This window comes from Cyclopterus lumpus, chromosome 22, assembly GCF_009769545.1.
Source record: "Cyclopterus lumpus isolate fCycLum1 chromosome 22, fCycLum1.pri, whole genome shotgun sequence".
Taxonomy (NCBI): domain Eukaryota; kingdom Metazoa; phylum Chordata; class Actinopteri; order Perciformes; family Cyclopteridae; genus Cyclopterus; species Cyclopterus lumpus.
This window is the reverse complement of record NC_046987.1, coordinates 7,753,968-7,776,691: the sequence shown is the minus strand read 5'-3', so window position 1 is coordinate 7,776,691 and position 22,724 is coordinate 7,753,968. Positions and strand designations below refer to the sequence as shown.

Below are 22,724 nucleotides of genomic sequence, written 5' to 3'. Positions count from 1 at the left end.
CAGGTTCACAGGTTGGACAGCAGCGTGCAGAGTGGCCATTGTGCTTTGTCATTTCACAGGTGACTCACATCACTACACTCGAGCATGCTGGAGGTAGAGCACTCGGAGATGCTTGCGGCATTCAAAATGCATGATTTTCAGCCTAGTGCAAACAAATCGCTTTAAAAGATCAGTTTAATCTATTTGGAGCTGTTATTATGAGCCGGGAGAGTTGTTCAGATAAAGAGACTGAAGCAGGGTTAACATCAGAGTGTTGGACAACTCTTCACTCACTTTACCCAGCGTGAGAGCTATCAACTTTATTATTTGTTTTTACGATACAGCGTGCATATGATTTACAATGTAGATCACTAAGAGCCAAACTGCCCGCGACTATGCAGCAAAAATAATGTAGTTAATTATTTTTAAAAACATCTGCGGGGGAAATCTCAGTCAAAGAAGCCATCAATGTCAATATTGTTTGTGTTGAAAGGTTGAGGACGCAAGGCTGCTTCAATCTCCGAGTCGCTGTCTTCCGAGTCCCCCCAGAAAGCTATACAAAAAGAAATACGAGATTACAATATTAGAGCACCATATTTACCCTTCCCGACTTCAAATGAGGTGTAACCTTTCACATCGTCTACATACTTTCTTTCTTCTGTTCATTCTGCGCTTTCTTTATAAGCATTCCAACGATGAAGGCACTGAAGCTAAATCTTACCTTGAGTTTAATTGCACGATGAAAATCGTTCGCTTTTTCTAAAATCATTCTTCCTTTTAATACAGTCTGATCATGTGCATTCAATCTATGTCCTGTTCTGTAAATACAGATGAGAGTGTCACACTCATACATTGAGATTTGACCGCTCAAGCCATATTCAGAGGACTGTAATTTTATATTTATTTGGCAGCTCAGGCCTAAAGAAATGTCTATTCAATCTATAGAGGAGGGAAGTGAGAGAAACTGAGAGGCAATCTGACACTAGTGGTCAACTGCAATATCTAATATGTAGATATGTGTTCATGTGTAAATATGTGTCTGCTCCCCATTAGAATCAAGAATAATCGTTCAGGGTCAATGCAGAGCAGCTGTTGAAGGTGTGATCAGTAACACAGCAGTCCTGAAGTAGGACTTTTTAAGTTATCTCTGAGAGGATGTAGGAAGTGCTCGCTGGCAAAATATATCTAAGCTTTCAGGAACCTGGATTTGTCTTCAAAGGTCATTCATTTTTCGTTAACACATCCTCAGAAACTGCATTTCCAGAGAAATGTATTCAAACGGTGGCTCAACATTTACAAAAAAATAATGCCAGTGAAGGCCTGTAATTGACAGGTACAATTGAAATGAGTCTCTACTCACCTTTGGACTGTCGAGTAGTATGAGCTTTTGAGTTAGTCTTCTCTTTCCTGGAAACACAAGGACAGTTATTGGCCTTCTAAAGTTATCACTTGAGGCTGGTTTTTGAAAAATAAAACAACATTTTACACCAAAAGAAAAACAAAACAAAAAACAGGCAGACAGTGCAGCAGAGGGAACTTACTTGACTCCCGTTTTGTGTGTCCTGTTTTATTCAAAAATAGTCCCAAAAACAGGGTTGCCAGGTTCCCATAGCTCTGCTGATATTGCTATGTAAATATGTGACCCCCGAAAAGGCTTTGATCTACCTCAATGCATATGCAATAAGCCCCCCCACCCCAGTCCACTTTTAAAGGCCTCCTCTTTAATTTACATCATCACAGAGCCTATTCAAACCCACAATATAGACTCATCATCTCCCAGGTTAGCATACATATCCATACGGCTTATTTGTTTGGACCGTCTATATTGGAGCCGTGTCGACGCTTTTCTTGGAAATGGGAAGAGGAAAAAACACAAAAAGATGCAGAGTTTTAAGCAGATGAGCTCTGGTGAAAAAACCCTGTTGTCTCCATCTGCATCAATTCAGACCCGTGACCTCTTTGATTGTCATACTCTCAATCCCCTCATCTCCTCCTCTCTCCCTCTGCTAAGTCTTGGCACATGTGACTGTACATTGAGTATACGGAGCAAATGACTCTGGCTGCGTTCCAATTGCTATCTTCCAAACTATTACTGCTTTGCACCACTCAAGGCAGCATGCGAGAAAAAAAACTGCAACTCCCATTCCTAACTGTGAACAGATTGCTTGGTGCTAAACGCAATATATACACCATATACAACCATTAGAATATAACCTTTATATTCACAAGCTGACGGGGCTTCGTACAGGACATTTGGAGGATTCTTGCATCTGTTCCGACAGCATGTTGAACCTCAGGTACTTAAAATGCTAGCAAATCAAAGCAGAGGCTGAGTAAATGAAGCGCTGCCAAAAGAAAACGGAGAGCAAAGACACAATGACAGATGATCAATCTATCTGCTTGTTTTGTTCAAATAGAGGATTTTGTTTGGCAAAATATCTCCAAATGATGGTAGGTATAGTTATCCCGAGACTACGTTGTGATTAAGAACAGAACATGTGAACCCTTTTTACTTGGCAGAATCATTTCCTACTGACCATACTAGACTGACCGATGGCCATGTACAAACCTTTTTTTTTCGATGAAAGAAAACAAACATCATAGTAGGAAGGTGACTATACATTTTAAGTCCTGATATGTTGAAAGAGTATTAAACAGCCTTAGGGTATATACAGTGAGGAATATATATATATATATATATATATAAAAAAGAAAAAGTAATCCATCTGCTATCCACATTCAGCTTTTTAAAGTGAATAGGAGATACAGTACAGACGCTGACGCACAACTAAACTACTGCATCCATTTACAACTGTTAGGCAACAGATCTCCACCAGACCCTGCAGCAGCAAAAATAGCAATAATCTACACGATTACTTCCTCTACTTTGCCACAATAATAGCTGTTACGGAAAGTAAATTGGGCTTTTCTTTTTCTTGAACTCCCCCCCGGGGATGGGAATAGTCTATCAGCTGTTCCACTTCAGTGAGGGACAGGGCTGATTTCAAGACAGGGCTATTACCATAGAGAGCCCAATCTGAATCTGACCCCACCAATTTAATATTCCGTTTCCATAAACATTTATGCCAGTTCATCTTCTGCTGAGTTTCCCTTAATTGAGGCAAATGATCTGAATATGTAAGACTGGGCTGGTCAGTGGTTTTCCAAGCTCTGGTAGACAGGTAGACTGGTAAAATTATGCAAATTACAGCTATTGTACAGTCCACTTTTTCCCCCCCAATGCCTCGCTCATTCTCTTTCTCCGGCCTTTACAATTCATATTGTTGTTTATCTCGTGTTTTAAGTGTTTGTGTCCGCTATGCAGAGCGACCTTTAAAAGTGTGTGATGGGTTTCATTCTCGTCGCACAACTTGATGTCTGTGTACTTCCTTTATTTGCTCGGTTGGCTACGGCAGCATCCTGACTCCGTTTACCCAAATCAGTTGCGATATCTCAAGGTGTATTGACTGTGGAACAAACACACACACAACTCCTGCAAACGTCTCACCAATACAAGTGTGGTGTGTTGAGAATACCGTTTTGAATTGTGTCAACGACGTGCTGCACATCACATTTTCATGTCCTACAGTTACAGTAGCAGACACATATCACGCATCTGAACTAGGTTCACTCTATGAAAGAATGTGTCCAGCATTGTAGTTGTATATTGACAACAAATATCACATGGACAAAGACATCTCCATACAGAACATACCGTCCTTTCATGCAGTCTCACGTAATTGCCAAGCGAGACGAGGCTGTGCTTCTCAGACTCACTGACTTGAAAACTACAGTTAGGAACCAACAGAGGAAATAATGCTTACCAAGCATTTAACACAGCCACGCAGATAGCGAGAAAAACTGCTTTTATTTACCCTGGCTTTTTTTTTTCCATAAGCTCCTGCCACCCACACACAAATGCTAATAGCACAATAGCACTTTTGCGCAGCGGTGCTTGTCTAAAGGTAAAGGGAGACCCATCACCTCATCATTCCCATCAACTCCTACTCCCATCCCAGCTATGACCCCGCAGAAACATTGTTTAGGCTCCGTTTAGATGTACTCTAACAGGCCTGAATGGTAGCAGGATGTAGCGCTCAGTGGGGGCAAACAGTGAGAGGCAACTGTGAGTGCACTGTGAGTGGGCCCTCTCTAACATGTGAGTGCTCTCTGCTGGCAATGAGTGAGTACTGCAATTCATAGGAAGAGGAATGGGGTGGGGGGGTGGAGGGGGGGTGATTATTTCAACACAGCGGCTCTCTCCTCCTGACTGGTGGCAGTCTGGTGGAGACGGCCAGTGCAAAGGGATGGCTGAAGGACAGATCCTCTCATGCCGCATCACCCATAAACCATGTGAGGGTGGCCTATCGTTGACTGGCTTGTCCCGACACGCACATCTGCACGAATGTAAAGAAAATGACATGATCGAGTTAGAATGAAGAGCAGACCGACAACATGCCCTTAGAAATGGCATCCTAGTAAATGACCATAGATTTATTTCAAAATGCATGATTATCTCCATATTTTGTCCCTTTTTTGCTTCCAACAAGGAGCAAAAGAGTAAATAAATCAAAAAGCTTCCTTGAAATCAACAATGTACAGATAAAGGCCAACTTATTTTGGTTTTATAGAGCAACCTTTACTGGTTCGAGGAAGCTTATGTAGGACAGTGACTAAATTCTACCTTTCTCTCTAAACCACTGTCTTTCTTCGATTCTTTGATCAACTAATTTGTTGTCGAATGTAGAAAAAAGGAAAAAAGGGGAAACATGGTGAGTGCCATTCTCCAAAAACAAGCTTTCGCAGTAGTGCAGACATAACGTGCAGACACGTGATGTTGTCTGCTAAGTTGTTTACATGCGTTTCCCTTCATTCACCGTTGGACTTCAGAACAGGAGCACGTCATTCACTACGTCTCTTTGTCTGCTGCGGTCTCTCTGTCTCCCTCTATCTCCCGCTCTCTCGCTCTACCGCCCCCTCCCCTCCAGTCCTTTCTCTCAGCTCATGTCCCTCTCTCACCCCTCCTTCCCTCATCCCAGTGAGCTGTCAGAGATCCACACATTGGCTCCCTGTGTGTATGCGTGTGTATGTTTGTTTGTTTGTGTGAGCGTAAGTGTGAGAGAGAGAGAGAGAGAGAGATTCTGATTTTGACATTTTGAGTGATTTGAGGTTGAATGCTTGAGCACATCCTGTTGTCCAAGGCAAAGCTGTAAACCACTAATTGTTGAGTCAAGGTTTTTTGTCAAGCAGGCACTAGGCACAACAATCATCACACCGGCTGATGGCTGGAGGATTTTGTTTTGTATGTCTGTGTGTCTGTGCACATGTGTTCAAACAGGTGGGGGGGGGGGGGGGGTATGACGCTATTAAAAGAAACGAAAAAAAGAAAAAGTAAGAAAGGAGTGGCATCTGAAATGCCTACAGTAGAAAGGAGCACAATGATTCTTTGCACGAGAGGAAGCAGTGGCATGCACTCGCATACAAAAGGGGAACAAGTGGTCTTTACATGGAGTGCAGCTGCTTATTAAGACTCACTCCTTCGTGCATTATTCCTTTCATCCCCACTCAACCACAAAGTGATTTTACTTTGCCACTCACAAAGAAAGCAAAAGATTTCTAATGGACAAATCAGTCGCTTCCCCACGAGTTATAATACAATAAACAGCACATTCTAAGAAAGTATCTGACTGAAAAACACTGTGTGGGAGAGAGCAAGGAAGAGAGGGGGGGTGGAATAAAGAATATGAAAGAACTCAATTCTCTCAAATGCCATAATAGTGAAATGAGCACATATAAATGTGTTAAGAGTATCTCTTTGCATCTTGTATAGACTGTATGTATTTAATCTGTAAAGCTTATTAAGGCCCTAGTCATTGCTATGCAAAGCAGCACCCCATGCTTTTCTCTCGCTTTTCAGCCGAGTGCAGTGTTTGGCCAATAGGACTGGCCCCCCGCCTCTCATTCTGCATTCATAACATGCAACATTTGCACAATGTATCTCTCAAAGACCCTGAATAGAAGGCCTTAATACTCATGTAAACAACTGCAAACCAATTACTTAATGAATCGGGCCCACACATAATGAGGAGCCTCACAAAGGGCTATAAATGCATTTTTTTGCACCAAAGCCTCTGCTTTAAACTACAATCCCTCTGCTGTAGTCCAGGCTTAACTGGCAAATCATAATTATTGTCTAAGACAACAGAGAGGAAGCCATTTCTGTATTTTGAGTCCAGCGCCATCCTCCTTTTGATGTCACTCATCAGCTCGCTGACAAAATAAAGCAAATAATTAACAAGTAGGGCGGGACGGGGGACGGGGGGAAGAGGAAAACACAGGAAGACCGAGAAGAAGAGGGGGCAAATAGATGACGAAGGGGCAAAAAGAGAGAGAGAGAGAGAGAGACACACACACACACACACACACACAGAGAAAGGAGGGAAGCAGTGTTATGCTTCTGCTTAAGTGCAGGGCTTCCAGACCACTCGTGGAAGCAATAAAGCGCACGGAGTGACTGCGGTAAGTGGAATGCTTAAATCGGAGCGTCCAGGAGAAGCAAAGAAAAGACGTGGGAAATAGTTGCATGACCAAAGAAAGGCTTTTGGCCATGGCGGCTGCTTACTTTACTGCCTCCTCCCTAACCCTAGTGAGATTACAGCGTCAGGCGAGCACTACCACCCGTTTTGTCCAATTTTGCTTATGTCCACAACACGTCTCATCACAGCTATGTTTCTGTTCTTTTTTTCCTGCAAATTTTGTTTGATCACTTATAGTGCGGGCATTCCACATGCATTAATGACAACAGGACAGGCGCCACCTGAGAGGGTCTGGTGCTGAAATTGGCTCATGTTTATTAAAGAGGGTGGTCACCGGGGCTGGCCGTGGCAGACATCAGCAGCTATAAGGGCCACAATAGAGCCAGCCCATTAGGCCCTTCCCTGGGCTAATAGGCAGACTGGGAGCGCCTGCTTGCCAGGCCAGGGAGATACAGACTTCAGCCCTTGTGTCAGCGTGGTGCCCAGTAATCACATGAAATCAGAGAAGATTATTCCTCATAACGTTTACCCAGCCATTACACACAGCCCGAATGGGTTCGCAGTGAAGGGGTGCTCTGAGGACCCGACACGCAATTGCAGATTTGATGAAGTCGTGTTGATATTCAAATGTAGCCGCGGCGGTGTTAGCTTCCACCAAGCTATTTATCATTAGATCTTCTTTTCCGACCCACTTAGGGCTCTGATTTGAGAAGCCTAAATGCTCTTCGAGGGTGAAAAATGAAAAGGACATTTGTCCTTGTCAACACTCGAGTCTCCTTCTTTCAAAACAGTTGTCCCCGATTCTCTTCTCGACATGATCCGTTTGCCTTCTGACGACAAGCCTGACAACAGCGGGATTATGACTCCCAGTTTATTTTTGTGGTGGCCGTTTTTGTTTTTGATTTCTGAAGCCCGGCTGAAGCCAGCAAACAGTGAGTGAGAGGGGCTTTAGGGGCCTTTTGTCTTTGTAAGCGAGTTAATGGGTGGCGCCCCCTTGATCTTATGGAAATGAACAGGGAATTATGAGAGCGGCCATGCAAATGTACATCAACCACTTTGGTGTCTGGTGGCCCATTTCCTGTGGCCCGTTGAATAATAACAATGTTCTTACCGAGGGTAAGGGTCTTGATGTGAGGAGCGTTTGGCCCTCCCCAGGTCCTCTTCATGGCCATGATTTATTCCTTAAAAAGAGCAAACAGGGCCAGATAAAACCATTTGATTGGGACATCTCATCACAAGCTAATCTACAATGCATACTAACATAGACATTTATGGTCAAGTTTATGAGGGGCCAAGACTAGGCATCTCAATCTTGGTGTCTCTTGATATGCACACAGATTGTATTATGTGTTGCTAAAAATAAGATTATGAGCTAAAACAAAAAGGTTGAGACCTGGACTGATTGCTTACATCTATGAATACACAAAATATGGTCCTGCTGTGATGTCCTTATGAGAGAACATAAGGTCAGTGTTGACCGATGGTTAGGCTCCTGTTGCTCACTGGTAGAGTGGTCTGCATCCCTTACCTGAGAGGCCATCGTCGTCGTCCTCCTCCTCCTCAGAACTCTGCAGCCCTTCCTGCATGGCTGATTGCTTAAGTAACTGATAAGCTTGTGTCTCTGTTCAGACACACACACACACACACAGAAAGAAAAAAAAAAAGTCACTGTCAAATATTTGCTTAAAAGCCAGGTTTCTAACTTTCAGAGGTTTCCGTGTTTGATGAGACAACACGCTTCAGTAGCCGAGTCTTCTGGTGTATCACTGCTGAACGGAGTGAGGGGGAAAACACAGTGCTCAATCAGCTAAGCTGTTGATTCTAGCCTACAGTATGTAGCAACAGTTTCCATGAGACGGCAATCAGCTTCTCACATTATCTCAGCATCCCCTTACCAGGAAGGCAATGATTGATTTTCTGTTTTAAAAACACTCATAATTACTTTCCGGCACACTAAACTAGGTATCATATTCGAGAGGAACAAAAAAAAGGAAAAGAAAACAGAGCAGAAGTACATAATAAATGGGCTGCTGTCTCAATGATGTTGCTGAAACACACATTTCAAATCAAAGGAGAATGAAAAGTGTGCTCTTGAATGACCTAACATGCTTTACTTGGTTTCATAATAAAAGTGCCAATTTTAAGAAAACATGGTATTTACAGTGTTATTCCACCCACACTACATTATACAGGCATTGCTTTTACATGTAGTCATGCTTTTTTGTAATTTTTTTTAACATTAGGTATACAGACATGCATTGCCAATTACTATCAGTTCCAAGGTCGTGGTATTTGATTTTGACATTGATGTCGCTCACCACAGCAAACTCCTTCCCTCGCAAAATCTTTTGTCATGTGCTCTTTTTTTAATGGCGATGGCTCTTTTGATTAAGTGTAGCGATTGTAAACTGGACTCATTTTGCCGGCTGTGCACCTTAGGGATGCAGGCACATGAAACACCCCGTAGGAAATCGGATAGCCATGGGTAATATAGGGTTGCTTTACATTTCAGAGGTGCGGCTTAGGGATGGGCACACCAGCTGCTTCCAGAATGCCTTCACATCTAGTATTTTTCAAGTCCAGCCTTTCCAGAGCATTGTTTAGAAGATAATGAGAACCGATGACAGATCTCCTGCGCTTCCCACCCCGGCGTCCTGACTATTAAAGCGGCCACATTATGCCGGGCCGGCGAATTATCAACTTTGCCAGAATGCTTCAGGCCAGGCTGAAAACATAGCTAGTGTTTTCTCTGAGATAATTAGAGAGAACTAGCACAGCTCTTCAGGTAGTACTTTGACCCTGGATTCACCTTGATCATCCTGCCTCAGCCATTGTGTAAAAGAGCCCATTATTCACTGCAGTGGGAAGAAAACAAACCACAACATAAGGACAGTGTGAATGCTGGGGCACCGGCGATGCCTTTTTACCTCTAATAGGAACACTTTCCACAGGGCTTTCGTCCTGGCTGTCCTCTTCAGTACTTTGTAGTTCTGTAAGAAAGGGAAGCGCATAGTGAGAAGCAGTGGCAGGGAGGACGGGAGTCTCGGGATAGCAATGGGAATGGGGGGGGTCTTTCTTTTGCTCTGAATAGAAGCCTGTAGAAAAACTGGGCCGGGAGGGATTAATAAAAAAAGCTCTATGGTGAAATTGATTTCTTTCATAAAAGCAAAGTTTTAGTTCTCTGCAGAGGTGGCTAGCAAGAAAAACCCAAAATAGCAGCAGTCTACATGTGTTACTGTTAATGGTGTTGTTTCATATTACTGTGCAAAGGGATGTTTTGGACATTTGTGAGATTCTACTGGCAACTTTCACAAAACACTTGCTAAGGGGAGAGTTTGTTTTTCACTGCTAGACAATGAACCCATTCCTCCGTAACAAATATCCACAACCTAGCTTATAAATATTGTGGTCCAATTATAATGCTCCAATGCCTATTTCAATAGTAATAATCTTTAGTGACCTTGAATCTGTTGCTTCTGTACCGGCCTGGCAGGCTCCACATCCCCGCCAGCCAGGAGAGAAGGAGGACTACGCGAAGAAGACAAGTCACTCCCGTCCTCTGCTGAGGGGCACTCCTCACTGGACCGGGACACAAGTGTCCTCAGCAGCACTTTGGCCTGTGAGCGGCACAAATTAAAACCACACTCTTAATTGTTCCCATTTTGTGAAGGAAGTGTCAAATTGAACTCTGGCCGATTAGGCAAGTCATTTTCTTTGGCCACGGCTGCTCGCACAGAGGTGCAGCCGCGGCGCCTGTTCAAACGCCAAGAGAAAATAACTTCAAATTCTCTCACCCGTTTAGCCAAGAAAAGAAAAAAGAAGAAGATTATTTTCCACACATTCGCTCCCGCTCTCAATCACACTTTTTTTTTTTTTTTCTCCTCTTCCTCCCTTTCTTCTCATCCATGAGATTAGAGAACCGCCTACAGAAAGCAATCACCCCGGTGTTAATGTGCAACACGTTCCAGATATCTCCCCTCTTGGCGGCGAGAATTGAGACAAACTACTCTTTTCCTCCCTCTCCAGCTCATTTTTTATCTCTGGGGAGATGAGGATACACAATTAAGAGGAGCCGTTCCGGGAGATGAGGAGCAGGGAGATGCTACACACCGATTTCCTTTCTCTCCTTTTTCCCTCCCCCATATCAAATCCTGCCATCATCATCTCTCTTTCGTGATCAAAGACTGCCTCTCAGCCTCAGATGGCCATTTGCAACTTTTAATGAGCACTAATAGGGAGGGGATGATCAGGAGGATTTCGACAGTGGCAAACTTTAAGTACATTGTAAGTTGTTATCAGTAGGTCGCAGTTAAAATTGACAATGTACATGCTTTCATTTTCCTTGAGGGGAAGAGAGGCAAAAATATGCCACTTGGTATTTGATGTCGCAGCACAATAAAAACTGTCTTGATACTTGTCCCCGATATCGGTCTTTGTTCTTTTTTTTAGATTTAGTCAAATGTATCGTGGGTTGAGGGCTTTCGCGGACCCAGTGCATTTTAAATATCAATGAATGCAACTGTTAGCACTTGAATATTCAAAGGACCTCTTTGAGTGTGTGCATGCGAGCTGCATGCTCCCATTTGTCGGAGTGGCCGGGCTGTGTGGCATTGCGTGAATGGAAATTTCTGTTTGCTCTTGTGTGAGGGGAGTAAGCTGTTGTGTGAAGGGACAGAGGGAAAGAGAGAGAGAGAGAGAGAGAGAGAGGAGCAAGAAATAAAAGGGAGAGGTGGAGAAATAGAGGGAGGGACAGAGGAATAGATGGAAGTAGAGAGATAAGATTTTTTACTCAGGCTTTTCCTGATGCACTTGGACAAAATGATGTAGATGGCAGTGCCTCTGTTCCTTTTGTTGGTTCATATTTTCAAGAGGCTCTACAGCCTCCCTCTTTACCTCTCTCATTGCGTCGGGGACACTGGAGCAAGACCTCTGAGCCACAATAATCCCCCCACAAGCTGAGTCCGCAGAAAATAATAATGTTAAAACCTGCATGAGTATATGATCATTCCTGCAGATTCCGGAAATAAAAGTGTGATTCCTGACACATCTCTTGACCTTATCTTTGGGTTTTAAGTGTGGATATGAATTGCAATGTCTTTCTTTGTTTAATTGATCTGCACAAGGTCAATGAGAGGGAAATCTAAAATAATCTTGTCCGTTGTGGAGAGGGTCCCAATGGCTCCCTCATTCAAATCGCACCCAGCTGATGGCAATACTTTTGGCTAATGCCAAATTAAAAGCAAGTGTTACTCACATGAATACGCCACGTGAGATGAAAGAAGCCAAGCAGAGGCTGTAATTTGCGATTAGCGCATGGGTCAGGGTTTCCCTTCTGTCTAGGTCAACGTGTGGAGCAATCTGATGAGTCGGCAGCCAGGGCTTGGTTTCAAACACCAGACACAAAGAGGGCACTCAGTACCAACTACAGCTCTCTTAAGGAAAATAACAAAAAAACAACACACGTAAAGACACAAAAACACTCGCCTTTCAGGAGAAAAGAAGAAGAAGAAGAAGAAAAAAGAAGGCATGCCACTGCAATCATATGTGCGTGTGTGGGTGTCAGCGAATGCAAGTGTGTGACCTTCTATTTGTGTGTGTGTGTGTGTGTGTCGCGGCAGTGTGCGGGCCTCCAACGCTACCTGGTGGCTGTAGGTGGCATGGCGCTCCAGCAGCAGCGGCGTGAACAGCTGGACCAAGCGCTCAGTGCTGAGGACACGGCGCTCCTTCAGCAGAAGGGCGTGCTTGAACCAGCGATCCCACAGCCGAGCGGCATCGGGAGGGAGGCTGGCGCTGTGGCGAGGGTGGGGGTGGTGGTGGTGGGAGAGAAAGAGAGGCTGTCTCACTGAATACACAGTGGGATATCTGTAAATAACTTACACCTCCTTGCAGTGAGAGATGCTTTGATTATCAGGAAAATAGAAATAGCTTTCTAATTTGACCATGAATATAATTCATTTGTCACAGCATTTTTTTTTTTCCCTTCTTCCACGAAGCCTTCTCAAAGGGCTGCTGCTCGTGAGTCCGTCTTAACACTTCAGAAGATGAAGAAAATGTATGAATTCATCGTTAAACACTGAATAGACACACACAGAAATACAGCACCTGGTTGGAAACTAGATAAAAAGGTCAAAGAGCCAACGGGCATCTCCACAGAAAAGAGAGGGAGACTGATAGATGTGTTTCTTTGGATCGAGTGCATAGCAGGGGAGGTCTCGGTGAAATCAATAGAGTAGTGAAGCAGAGCGGGGATTTGGCTCAGAGTATAACTACTCATTACCCAAAGGACTGGAAGTCATAGATAGGGCAATTTAATTTACTCATGACATTCACCCATGTGGCGTTACCGCAGGAGGTGACACCCAAGATGACCTTTACATTTGTGGACAGGGGAGACTGTATTGAATGGTAGCGTGCAATATCTCAGTGACTGTTGTGAGTACGTGCCCTCTCCTGGTCCAAGGGAGAAATAAATACAATTAGATATATATATATATATAGTCTGAAAAGTGGAATTCACTTTTACTGTAAGCCTGGTCTTTGTCTCTATGAAAAGAAAGGTCTATTGAACCCTATAGCTCAGAGCATTGCTATGCTGTGCTCTGAATTACTCCGTTATAGCTCTACTTATTAGAGTTGAAAATATCAGCTTCTACACAAAACACACACACTGTACTACAACTATATTTTACCATAGGACTGCTTTTATACTGACATGTCACAACTTAACACAATGCAATGTTTTGTGAAAGTTAAAAAAACAACACTATTGATTTACATTGTGCTTTACAATCCCAAGTCTCATTAAGCTCAGGGGTAAACAAACAAAAAACACTGACATCAGTGGTTGATTTTGGGTTCAGAGAAACCAGGAGGCCTTACCTTATTTCATTAGGCTCAGTACTGGACTGGTGAGCACTCACTAGATCCTGTGGTAGCAGGCAGCCCGTTGCCGTGCTCCATGACAACCTCTGAAGCTCACGAAGGATGACTGCTCCACATGCTTCAAGGTCCTCGTCATTCAAGCCTGCTCCACGGTTACAAAGGCTGTCCAATATATAGAGAGCAGTCAGCTATTGCCATGGAGCCCTGGGCTCAGGCGGGTCAGGAGCACATGGAGTACATCCAACAGCTGCTAACACTTCACACACACAGTATACAAGTATGATCATACACACTGATGCACATGCACACTTGCTCACATAATATCACAGCAAGACTAAACATTAGACCGAGAGTCGTGACACAAGATGGCCACTCTCTTCTCGAGTGAAGATTGTGTTGACATCATTTACAACACTCGTGTTTGCGTAGAAGGGGATAAGTGTAAACTGGGTTTAAACATGGAAAGAGGAGCTTTTCATTTTCCAGACATGTATCCGTACTTTACGACAAGAACTCCAATTATGGTAAATTAATCATGCTATGAAATATAAAAAGGCTTATGAAAAATAAGCCCAGTCTAATGAAACACATTCTCCATCCTCCATCTCCCTGACTCCCAATAACAATTCAACAGGGCGGTTACTATAACAATCCCATGTGTTTGAAAACCCCTCAGAAATAAAGACGTGTACACTTCATCTAAAGTGAGAGCCCTTGGCAGAAGGATAATATGTTTTCCCCGTCTGCACAAAATGCTCCATGGCCGTTAAATAAATATACACCGCGTTTTGTTTAGAGGGCGAGGGATGAGATTGTAAAGTGGGGGGAAAGACATGAAGGGTGCACCTGATAATTCTATTGAGTTGTCTTCCATCAATCGAAGAATCCACGTACACACTGGTCCGTTCGCCATGGAGTCGCCCTTCGACGTAGTCTAGCAGATTAAAGAAGCCTTCCTGGTAGAGACTAAAATACATATTACCCATTAACGTGGTGGAAAGACATACAGACGGAGGCCAAGTGATCGATTGGCCTGCTATTTATAGTTGAAAAAGAAAAGAGGCAATTTCCTTGAGGTTCAGTACTCAAGGACTGCTGGAGGAATCTGATCATTAGAATGGTACCTCCACATAACAGGACAATTCAAAGTATGTTGATGATGCCACATGTCCTGGCATTCAAAACTAGAGCTTGTAAAATTAGTTGTGTTGAAGTAAAACTTTCAAAATCAGCTTTTAACAGTTAAATGTCTGACTAAACTTCATCATAAATAGGTAATATGATTATAGAAAAAAAGAAAATATGAAAGAACAACAACTATGTAACATTACCACCGTAAAAGGAAAAAAGGCCCCAAAAAATACATGAAAAGGAAAATTATTTCTTTTGGTTAGAGATTTACACTTTAATCTGGTTCTGTGTGAGGCTGCAACATGAGAAATGGATGCCTAATGCATGTGGATATTGGGAATCCATCTCTTTCTTGCGCATTAAGCTCTGGGTGGCCCTCATTGAATTCTCCCATGAAACCCCAAGCCGAGAGATCCTGAGCCCCCCTACATAAAAGGGACCAAAAAGAATTTATGACAATCTGTAATGGGCTCCTGGGTTAGGGGTCAGCAAACAATTGCTCCCTCTTTTTTGCAGGTTGTTTCCTGGTAACATCCTGATTAAGCTGGCAGCTTGAATAATATCCATGACATTCTGTAGTGTGCAATCCGTCTGTGCTAAGTCCTCTTCAGTGAGGCTGAAGTAGCATAGGCAAAAGCTCCATCTTTTTTTTCTCTCTCTCTCTCTAAATCTCTCTCTCTCTCCCTCCCTCTCTCTCTCTTATCAGCATGGGCCTTGGAATAGTCATCTTTCTTTTTTCCACTTTATTTGTCAACGCTCTTCAAAAAGAGACCTTTTGAGAGGGAGAACGTGAATTAGTTTGTGTTTTTCTGCAAAACCACTCTCTCGCTCGTTGTAGTGTCGCCAGCTTTCATGTCAAGGTCCGCAACCTCACTTTAGATGCGGCCGTTGTCCGCGCGTCGACATCATCAGGGGTGTATTGTTAGCTAGGAGGGAGAGGTCAGCCTCTCTGCAGCGACAGTGTACAGTACTGGCTGGTGATTTACCACACGGAATGGTGTCATTGTTGAGTGATTGGTGTCAGAAGGAGCTCACCTCGCCGGCACAGACGGCAAATATAACACAAAGGAATGGAAACATATACCACAAGTAAGAACACTTTGGGATATGTCCTACGACACTGTGGGTACACAGCTTAAAAAGTACTGCGTGGCAATGTGCAATAACTTCACAGAGACGAGATCGAACCAGAGAAAGTAAAACAACTAAATTAAATTAAATTAAAAGTAATGCCCTAATGAGATTGGGAAGAAATATCCATCATTTTCAAGCCTATATATCTTACATTCCATCTCTAGACAGGAACTGGATTTTATTTGTTTCTATGGCGTGCTGTCACCAATGAGGCAGAACCATCCAGCAGTTCAGGGACGACATATTTGAGAGCAGGACACAGTGAGGCCATTATGATGAGTCTGGAAGAAAAAACCTGGAGGATATTTCAGTCATGTACCCTCACTCACCCCAGGCATGCTGGAGGAGAAATATAATGGGATAATCTAATGAATTGCCAAGGCTTGTTTTTCCTGACTGTGAGCTGAATGGATTGAGCGATATAAACTCTAACCTTAAGAGAGAGAGAGAGGGAGAAAGAGAGGGAGAAAGAGAGGGAGAGGATAGAGCCTGGATGCTCTCTGAGCTTTACATCAAAGCATCTGGTTTTCTCCTCATACACAGAAGCTCTTGGTGTTAACAATGAAAGCTGCAGCCCCCACTATCGTCTGCCCGGTGCAGGCTAACTGCAGCTCCTCTTGAGGTCACACCATGAACAGTATAGTAGACCCCACAGAAACGCATGTCATGGAGCATGCTAAACCCGCGGAGAGAAAATAAAAATACCACTTTTGATCATGTCTTTACAACGCGCTACAAAATGCACAGAAGTATCCTGTTTGTTTTTGAATGGCAATATTTGGAGCATGTGTGCAACTGGGTGCTTAATCGGGAGGAGAAAAAAATGTTTAACAGTAAATGCATAATGTACATAATCAAGGTACAGGAAAAAACACTGTCCCTGAGAACATGGACATGAGAGGCCTTGTTTATAAAATACAGTATATTGTAGGGGAATTCAAAAGCTCTGGCCACAAACATTCACACAGGCTTTTCTGTGGCTCTAACCCCATCCAAAATTATCCTTAAACTCAGAGGCCATCATCACGCTAAGGATTTGTGGCTGTAAGTGCTGTCCACATGCCCACCCTCCAGAACACTCTATGGTGCCACAAATTTCCTCCTCCACTGGGGACTTCCTGAGGTCTCTCAAGCAGAAAATTGCTCTGTTACAGCATTATCTTGGATTATGGCAATATTGTCGGTGACAGGTCCTGAGCTCTCCCTATAAGATGCATCACTGCCACCACCGCAGCTGCTGCCGAGCCATAGCGAGCATGGCATGCATGGACCGTGACTCCCACAATCCCCTCTGTCAGCCTCTGATGTGATGGTGGCAAGGACTGTACGGTGTCTTCACCTGCTCCTATCGCTAACAGCCCTCTGTGGTTCAGCGTTGCTGTGCAGAACATTCTCAGCTTGCTTAGCCTTTAAATCTTAAAGGGTGAGAAAGAAACACTGACTGTGTGTTGCCATAAAGCAGTTTGTTAGTGTTTTTCTTCCCCTTCCAGACAACAATGTACAGAAGTCATACACAATGTACCTTTCCAATGTCACCCCTGGAGCTGAAGAGTCACAGTTTAACTGTGGTGTGTTCTTGGACCCGTCAGAGTGACGGGAGGATTCAGGACTGTGCCGATTGTGATCATCGCTCGCTCCAGAAGTGGCATTCCTCTCAGGTGCCACACCCTCCGGCGGATCCTCTTCCAGCTCAGATTGTGTCAGCGAAAGGGACAGGTCACTAGTCCTGCTCTCTGACAACAGCACGTCGGAGCTTGGTGTGCTGACGCTGCCGCGTCCACCTGAATGGTAACGCATTGGATATTTAAGTAAAAAGGCAGTAAAAAGATATTGCAAGGTAAGCGAGGAATGGCATCGCAAACCTGGTATATCCTGAGCTTCTTTTCCAAAAGTGGTTTGAGGCATGAAATGGATGAGATCTCTCTCCCCGTCTTCCATTACGGGGGGCTGATGAGACACCTCTCGGGAGTCCGTGTGTTCTGCAGGGGAATTCTCAGCCTTCATGAGTCGACTGCTACCGGGAGACGGACTCTTCTCAGGACGCGTTAAGGTCACCAGGGGTGAAGGTTCTTGTTCATCATCACTTCCAAAAGGCGCGCATGTTAAGGCAGAACTGGACGGAACAGATGGGAGCACCGCCATCGTTCTTTCATGTTTGTCACTCAAATTACAGCCGTCAGGGGAATTGTTTGAGCCTGAAATGTCATCTGATAAATGTGCTCGGTTGCTGGCGGCATCCTCTCCGCCAACTCTGAAGTCCTTCAAAAGGCCACTTGGTAGACGTTCGCGGGAGTGCATGCTGCGATTGGGTGAACGATGCAATGCTTGGTGTGAGTGTACACTTGTGGTGCCAGCTTCAGCATCAGACCCTCTGGAGGCCTGGCAGCCCATAAGAATTACCGCTGGCAGTTGTGTAAAATCCCGAGCTGGGTGAGAGAGGGAGCAGTCCTGGTGCTGTCTGTGCACAGCTTCATCCTGCAAATACGTGGGGAACATTTTTTTTTTTAAAGATATGACATATATTAATTTTTGGCAAAGAATTTTACATTACCTCATAAAAATAATATTTTAAAATAAATATAACCCTTCAAAGACTTCACATGTCTTGCTTAGGATGAATAAGCCCGTTTTAAAAGAAATTCAACACAAGTATGTTAACCATCCACTTTACAAATGTGAATGAGTGCATCTAATTTAGGCCAAGGTCAGAATGCTTTTCACAACATCTTTTAGAAGAATGTCTCAGGATCAATGTTTTAACTTTTCATCTTATTAGAAATCCTTTAGACAAGTTTTGATTCATGTCTGCAATGTCACCAGGGGGGTAAGGGGGTGGGAGCAAAAAAGCCTCCCTCCAAACATAATAACAAAAAGCATGGCTTCTGTTTCTTTTCTGATAAGCGTCTTAAATACCAAACAGTTAGCTGCTTAATAACATTCACTGTAAACCATGCAGCCTGCCCAGCAGATCCACAAAGTAGGTAAAAAAAAAGAAGAGGAAAAGTTAATTTCTTGGCTGAGTGATTCCATCGGTAGCTGCAGGGCAAAGTAGAAAGTGTTTCACTAAAGTAGCAATTGATTCTTCTATCAATCTGCGGCACGCGTGTGCTCTTCCAAGGAATGTATTAAATATGAAAATCATATCCCGTTATCATCTGTCTCCAGCTTTCAGCCCAGTAAGCTTCCCTTAATGAATGCTGCAGCCTGAGGGACATGCACACTGCCAGCCAATGGCTTGTATGCATAATGGAGTGACGGTACCATTTTGCTCATTACAATATCGACAGGCTGACGGGGGTTTTGCACACAGTTACAAGTGACTGCTCTAGACAGCATGCTCCAAGTTATTATGAGATGTCTTAGACATTTCATCTAAAAGAGCTTTAACTGCTTTAAGTGAAGGGAGAAAGCAGCTACGGACTTGAACTACATCGCTTGTACAGATGCACCAGCTAGGATTAGACACCTGCACTATTACAGATACACAGTTTAAATGTAGACTCCTCTACAGATTTACCAGGCATAATGTCTACTTGCCTTTGTTATTCTAAACCTGAACACATAGCTTGATAGAACTGAGATTTGCATTAAACTTGTAAATGTAAAAAAAGGATGCAACATAAAAAAAAAAGCAAGTGCTATTTTTCAACCATAAAAAGTATGTTTAAAACGACGCGTGCACAAAAACGGGACACACAGTACATAGATTTGACACGTATAAAGTACGTGATGTACACATGTGTTACATCCGAGCATGAATCCTATTCTTATTACCATACTAATAGTTTATGTTGAAGATTACCTTTGCTGCATCAAGCCCTTTCTCCATATACTTCTTTGCTTCCATGAATCCGGAAATCTTTTTGAAAACGTCAGCCTGTAAGAGATGTAAAGACAGAATGATACAGAGATAAGAGCACGATAGGAGCAGAAAAAGGACAGAAAGATGATCGACGTAACATTTAACTGACGTGTGACAGGCAAACTCACTCTTCATGCAAACACTAGGAATTGTCTGTTATAATGCCACGATAGTGTTGTAGAATATTATCTGCATGTGGTGTAAAAGCAGAGCGTATGAGAGCAAAGGTGACAGCGTCAAGCATCAGTCAATCACAACGGGTTTTCCCAAGTGAGTGCCCTCAGTGGAGCTGCTGACACCCTTTAACATTTATCTGACCGGCCACAGACTAACTTACTGCATTAATCCCAACTCCAATTAAAAAAAAACTAATGGCCATTTGAAGGGCACTTGGATTAGCTCAAACATGCCAGACCTTTTCATCAAAACAATGGCAGTTTACAGAAGCAGACAATTTAAAAAAGGCAGCTTTCATGAATTCTCATTTGCCCACTCTTGTTTTTCAAACGTTAACCAATACTAACAAAGATTACACTTAAATCGTCACAAATGTACGCACCTCGTCATGATTTACTTACTGTCCTTTGGAGATTTTTTGTTTTTCATTGCACCAATAACAAATCAACAACAGAATTCAGGATGACTTTATACGACGGAAACAACGAGCAACAGGACCACCAAAATAACAACAAACATGTAGGACTCATAAAGCATCAAGAGGAAATAAACCAACTGCTTGAGGGGAGAGAATGACTAAACCTCTGGAGCACTTCAGAGTCTCTATATTGGGCAATTAACTCAGCGAGTCATAATTAGCCAATTTTGTTAATTTGATATTAAACTGTCAAGCACTGTCGTTGAGTTTTAAGTGATAATCTGACTGGCTCATTGTTTTCCCCCTCGTTCATTTGCTTGTCGTGATAAATTGCACAATTTGAGTGTTTACTATTGTCACATCAAGCAATTGCAAGCAAATATTACTACACTATATTAAATTACAGCACGGCATTAAAGCAAATGTGTATCCCACACATGCTAAAATAATAAATATACATTGCTTGAAAAATTATATTGTATTCTAGGTCTGCGAGTTTATTATTCCTATTCTAAAGTCAGGGTGTATTGGGTAGAATTGTATTTATATATTTAAACACAGAAGTCTATAAACAATTAAATGTAATAAAATATTTTAGAGAAATACAATTATCTAAACCTGGATAAACCTTGTGTGCTTTTTCAGGTTGCTCTTAATAAACTCCATCCACTAAGCAAATACAATTGAGTGTGTGTATGTGTGTGTGTGTGTGTGTGTGTGTGTGTGTGTGTTATACCTTTTGTTGTTGCAGGAGACAATGGTCAGGACTATATTCCTTCATGCTAATTTCTATGCACTCCACATCTCTCAGAAGCTCAAGGTTTCTCATTTTTGCTCGTGCTCCCCTGTCACAGATTTCCTTGAGATAACTGCGCAGTTTGGAACGCTTTATCTGTGAGCTGAAGGCAGTGAAGAACTATTATTGCAAAGAAATATTATCTAGGAACATTGTCAAAAAATAAGAGCTAGACTTTTCAGAGGAAAAAGGTTAAGCACAATATGTTTTAAATTTAAATATCATTCTCAACTCCCCTATTAGCTGTTCTGATCTGGCACATTATTATATATGAGAATCAATTTACTATGAAAACAGACTGTTCAGCTTACATACAAAAAGTGCACAAACGCACGCACACGCACACGCATACACACACACACACACACACACACACACACACACACACACGCAGTTTGCTGTTTATATGCATGTCAAGGTATAAGAACAAGGTATAAGAACAATATATGTACTGATGTACCGTAAATCTGTGCAACTTACATTCTGCTATCTGATCTGGAGTAAGCAAACAGGTCCCTCTCCAGTTCCAGCCTCCGTTTCTCCCTGCACAAACCCAGGTTAGTGCGGCTAATTAATGGGTCAATATCAATATTAACGGCACTTAGCTATTACTTAACGTTACTCGTTAACAATTTGTAACGCGTATGCTAATGTTGACGTGCGAATACGCTACCTTACATAACTCAAGCTAACGGTGCCTGCGTTTGTTATTGTTGATGTACTGTACGGATTGGCTAATGCTAACTCCATGAGAAAGAAAGCGTGCGTTAGTATCAGGCGAATTTGGCAAATAACTATGTGGATGCGAACGGTTCACCGTTAATGTCAGGTTAGCTTATCATTTTCCAACATGCAAGAACAGCCGCCACAGCACTGCTTGTTTGCTAAAGAGAGCGTCCAAAGTAAATGGACTGCCCTGACTCTGCTGCTTAGTTAGCTAGGTAGCTAGCCTGTTCCCTCCGTGTGGGAAGCGACAGGAGGAGGATGCCGGGCGGTAGAGATCACAACTCGAGTCCGCGGTCTCTACCAGGCCACGTCCCGCCAACGAAAGAGAGGGGAGAACTCACCTTTTATGCATGCCTTGTTGAATCGATGTTATCTTCTCGTAATACCTGTCGTCACTGCGAGCCATGTTTGCCATTTTCGTCCGCCTGGGCGCTACTCCAGAGCCGAGACGAGGGAAGAGGGAGGTGGAGGAGGGCGGCCGGTGTTTACATCGGTTACCATGAGCACCGCTTCCCAGAAATCCCTGCCGATAAAAACAAAGAACACGTGGTGCGAGTACGGGCGCGAGCTCTGCTTTTTCTTTTTTCTATTTTTTTTTTTTTAATTCCGTTTAAAAAGTTATCTGTACATGGTAGAGGTATGCCGTTTACGACCCTTCACAAAAGTAAAACAAACAAAAAAGTCAAGACAAATGTTTCAGGTAAGAAAAACTAGTAATTTCCCCAACAATGATTTAATATTTACTGAAACAGCCCTTTTAGAAAGTGTAAAACTACATATAAGCTTCAGCGATACTTTATACGTGTGCTTACATGTTTTTGTGTTTATTACGGTTAACTCGAATTAGCTAGCGTTAGTTAGTTAGCTAAGTGTAAATTATGACTCGAGGATTAGCGTTAAATGGGGCCGTATACTTCAGAAAACCCCACCGTTTGCGTACACACAAAACATGTCTGCAACATTAGAGCTAAATACCAGCCATTAAAAGGCTGTCTTTATCTTCATTTGACAAGCTTCCCCCTCTCTATCAGATACAGATTGCTGTCTCATTTACCCAGGTGGATCATCCCCTGATCTTGTCTT

At 43.0% G+C, this 22,724-nt stretch overlaps 1 protein-coding gene across 2 annotated transcripts; it reads right to left on the bottom strand.

The window, feature by feature from the left end:
* Positions 1–238: 238 nt before the first annotated feature.
* kiz (kizuna centrosomal protein) lies at positions 239–22,166 on the bottom strand. Of its 2 annotated transcripts, XM_034525639.1 has the most exons (15): positions 21,983–22,166; positions 21,396–21,458; positions 20,856–21,018; positions 19,465–19,539; positions 17,525–18,137; positions 17,185–17,443; positions 14,244–14,363; positions 13,395–13,559; positions 12,155–12,305; positions 9,976–10,132; positions 9,443–9,505; positions 8,044–8,136; positions 7,627–7,696; positions 1,340–1,386; positions 239–532 (listed from the first exon to the last, which is right to left on the bottom strand). In XM_034525639.1, the coding sequence occupies exons 1-15, from the start codon at positions 22,054–22,056 to the stop codon at positions 429–431; spliced, it is 2,217 nt and encodes a 738-aa protein (XP_034381530.1). In that variant the 5' UTR covers positions 22,057–22,166; the 3' UTR covers positions 239–428. The 2 variants fall into 2 exon arrangements, 1 of the variants encoding a protein (XP_034381530.1); XR_004608930.1 differs by lacking the exons at positions 239–532; positions 9,976–10,132 and having other exon boundaries at positions 1,341–1,386; positions 21,983–22,150.
* Positions 22,167–22,724: the final 558 nt, after the last annotated feature.

Excerpts from the sequence above, each read along its gene's own strand:
- kiz (XM_034525639.1), bottom strand. The coding sequence starts at position 22,056 with ATGGCAAACATGGCTCGCAGTGACGACAGGTATTACGAGAAGATAACA. Across the intron at positions 21,019-21,395 it reads TCCAGATCAGATAGCAGAAT|CTCACAGATAAAGCGTTCCA; the intron begins GTAAGTTGCACA and ends CACTGCCTTCAG. Across the intron at positions 7,697-8,043 it reads CGACGACGATGGCCTCTCAG|GAATAAATCATGGCCATGAA; the intron begins GTAAGGGATGCA and ends GCTCTTTTTAAG.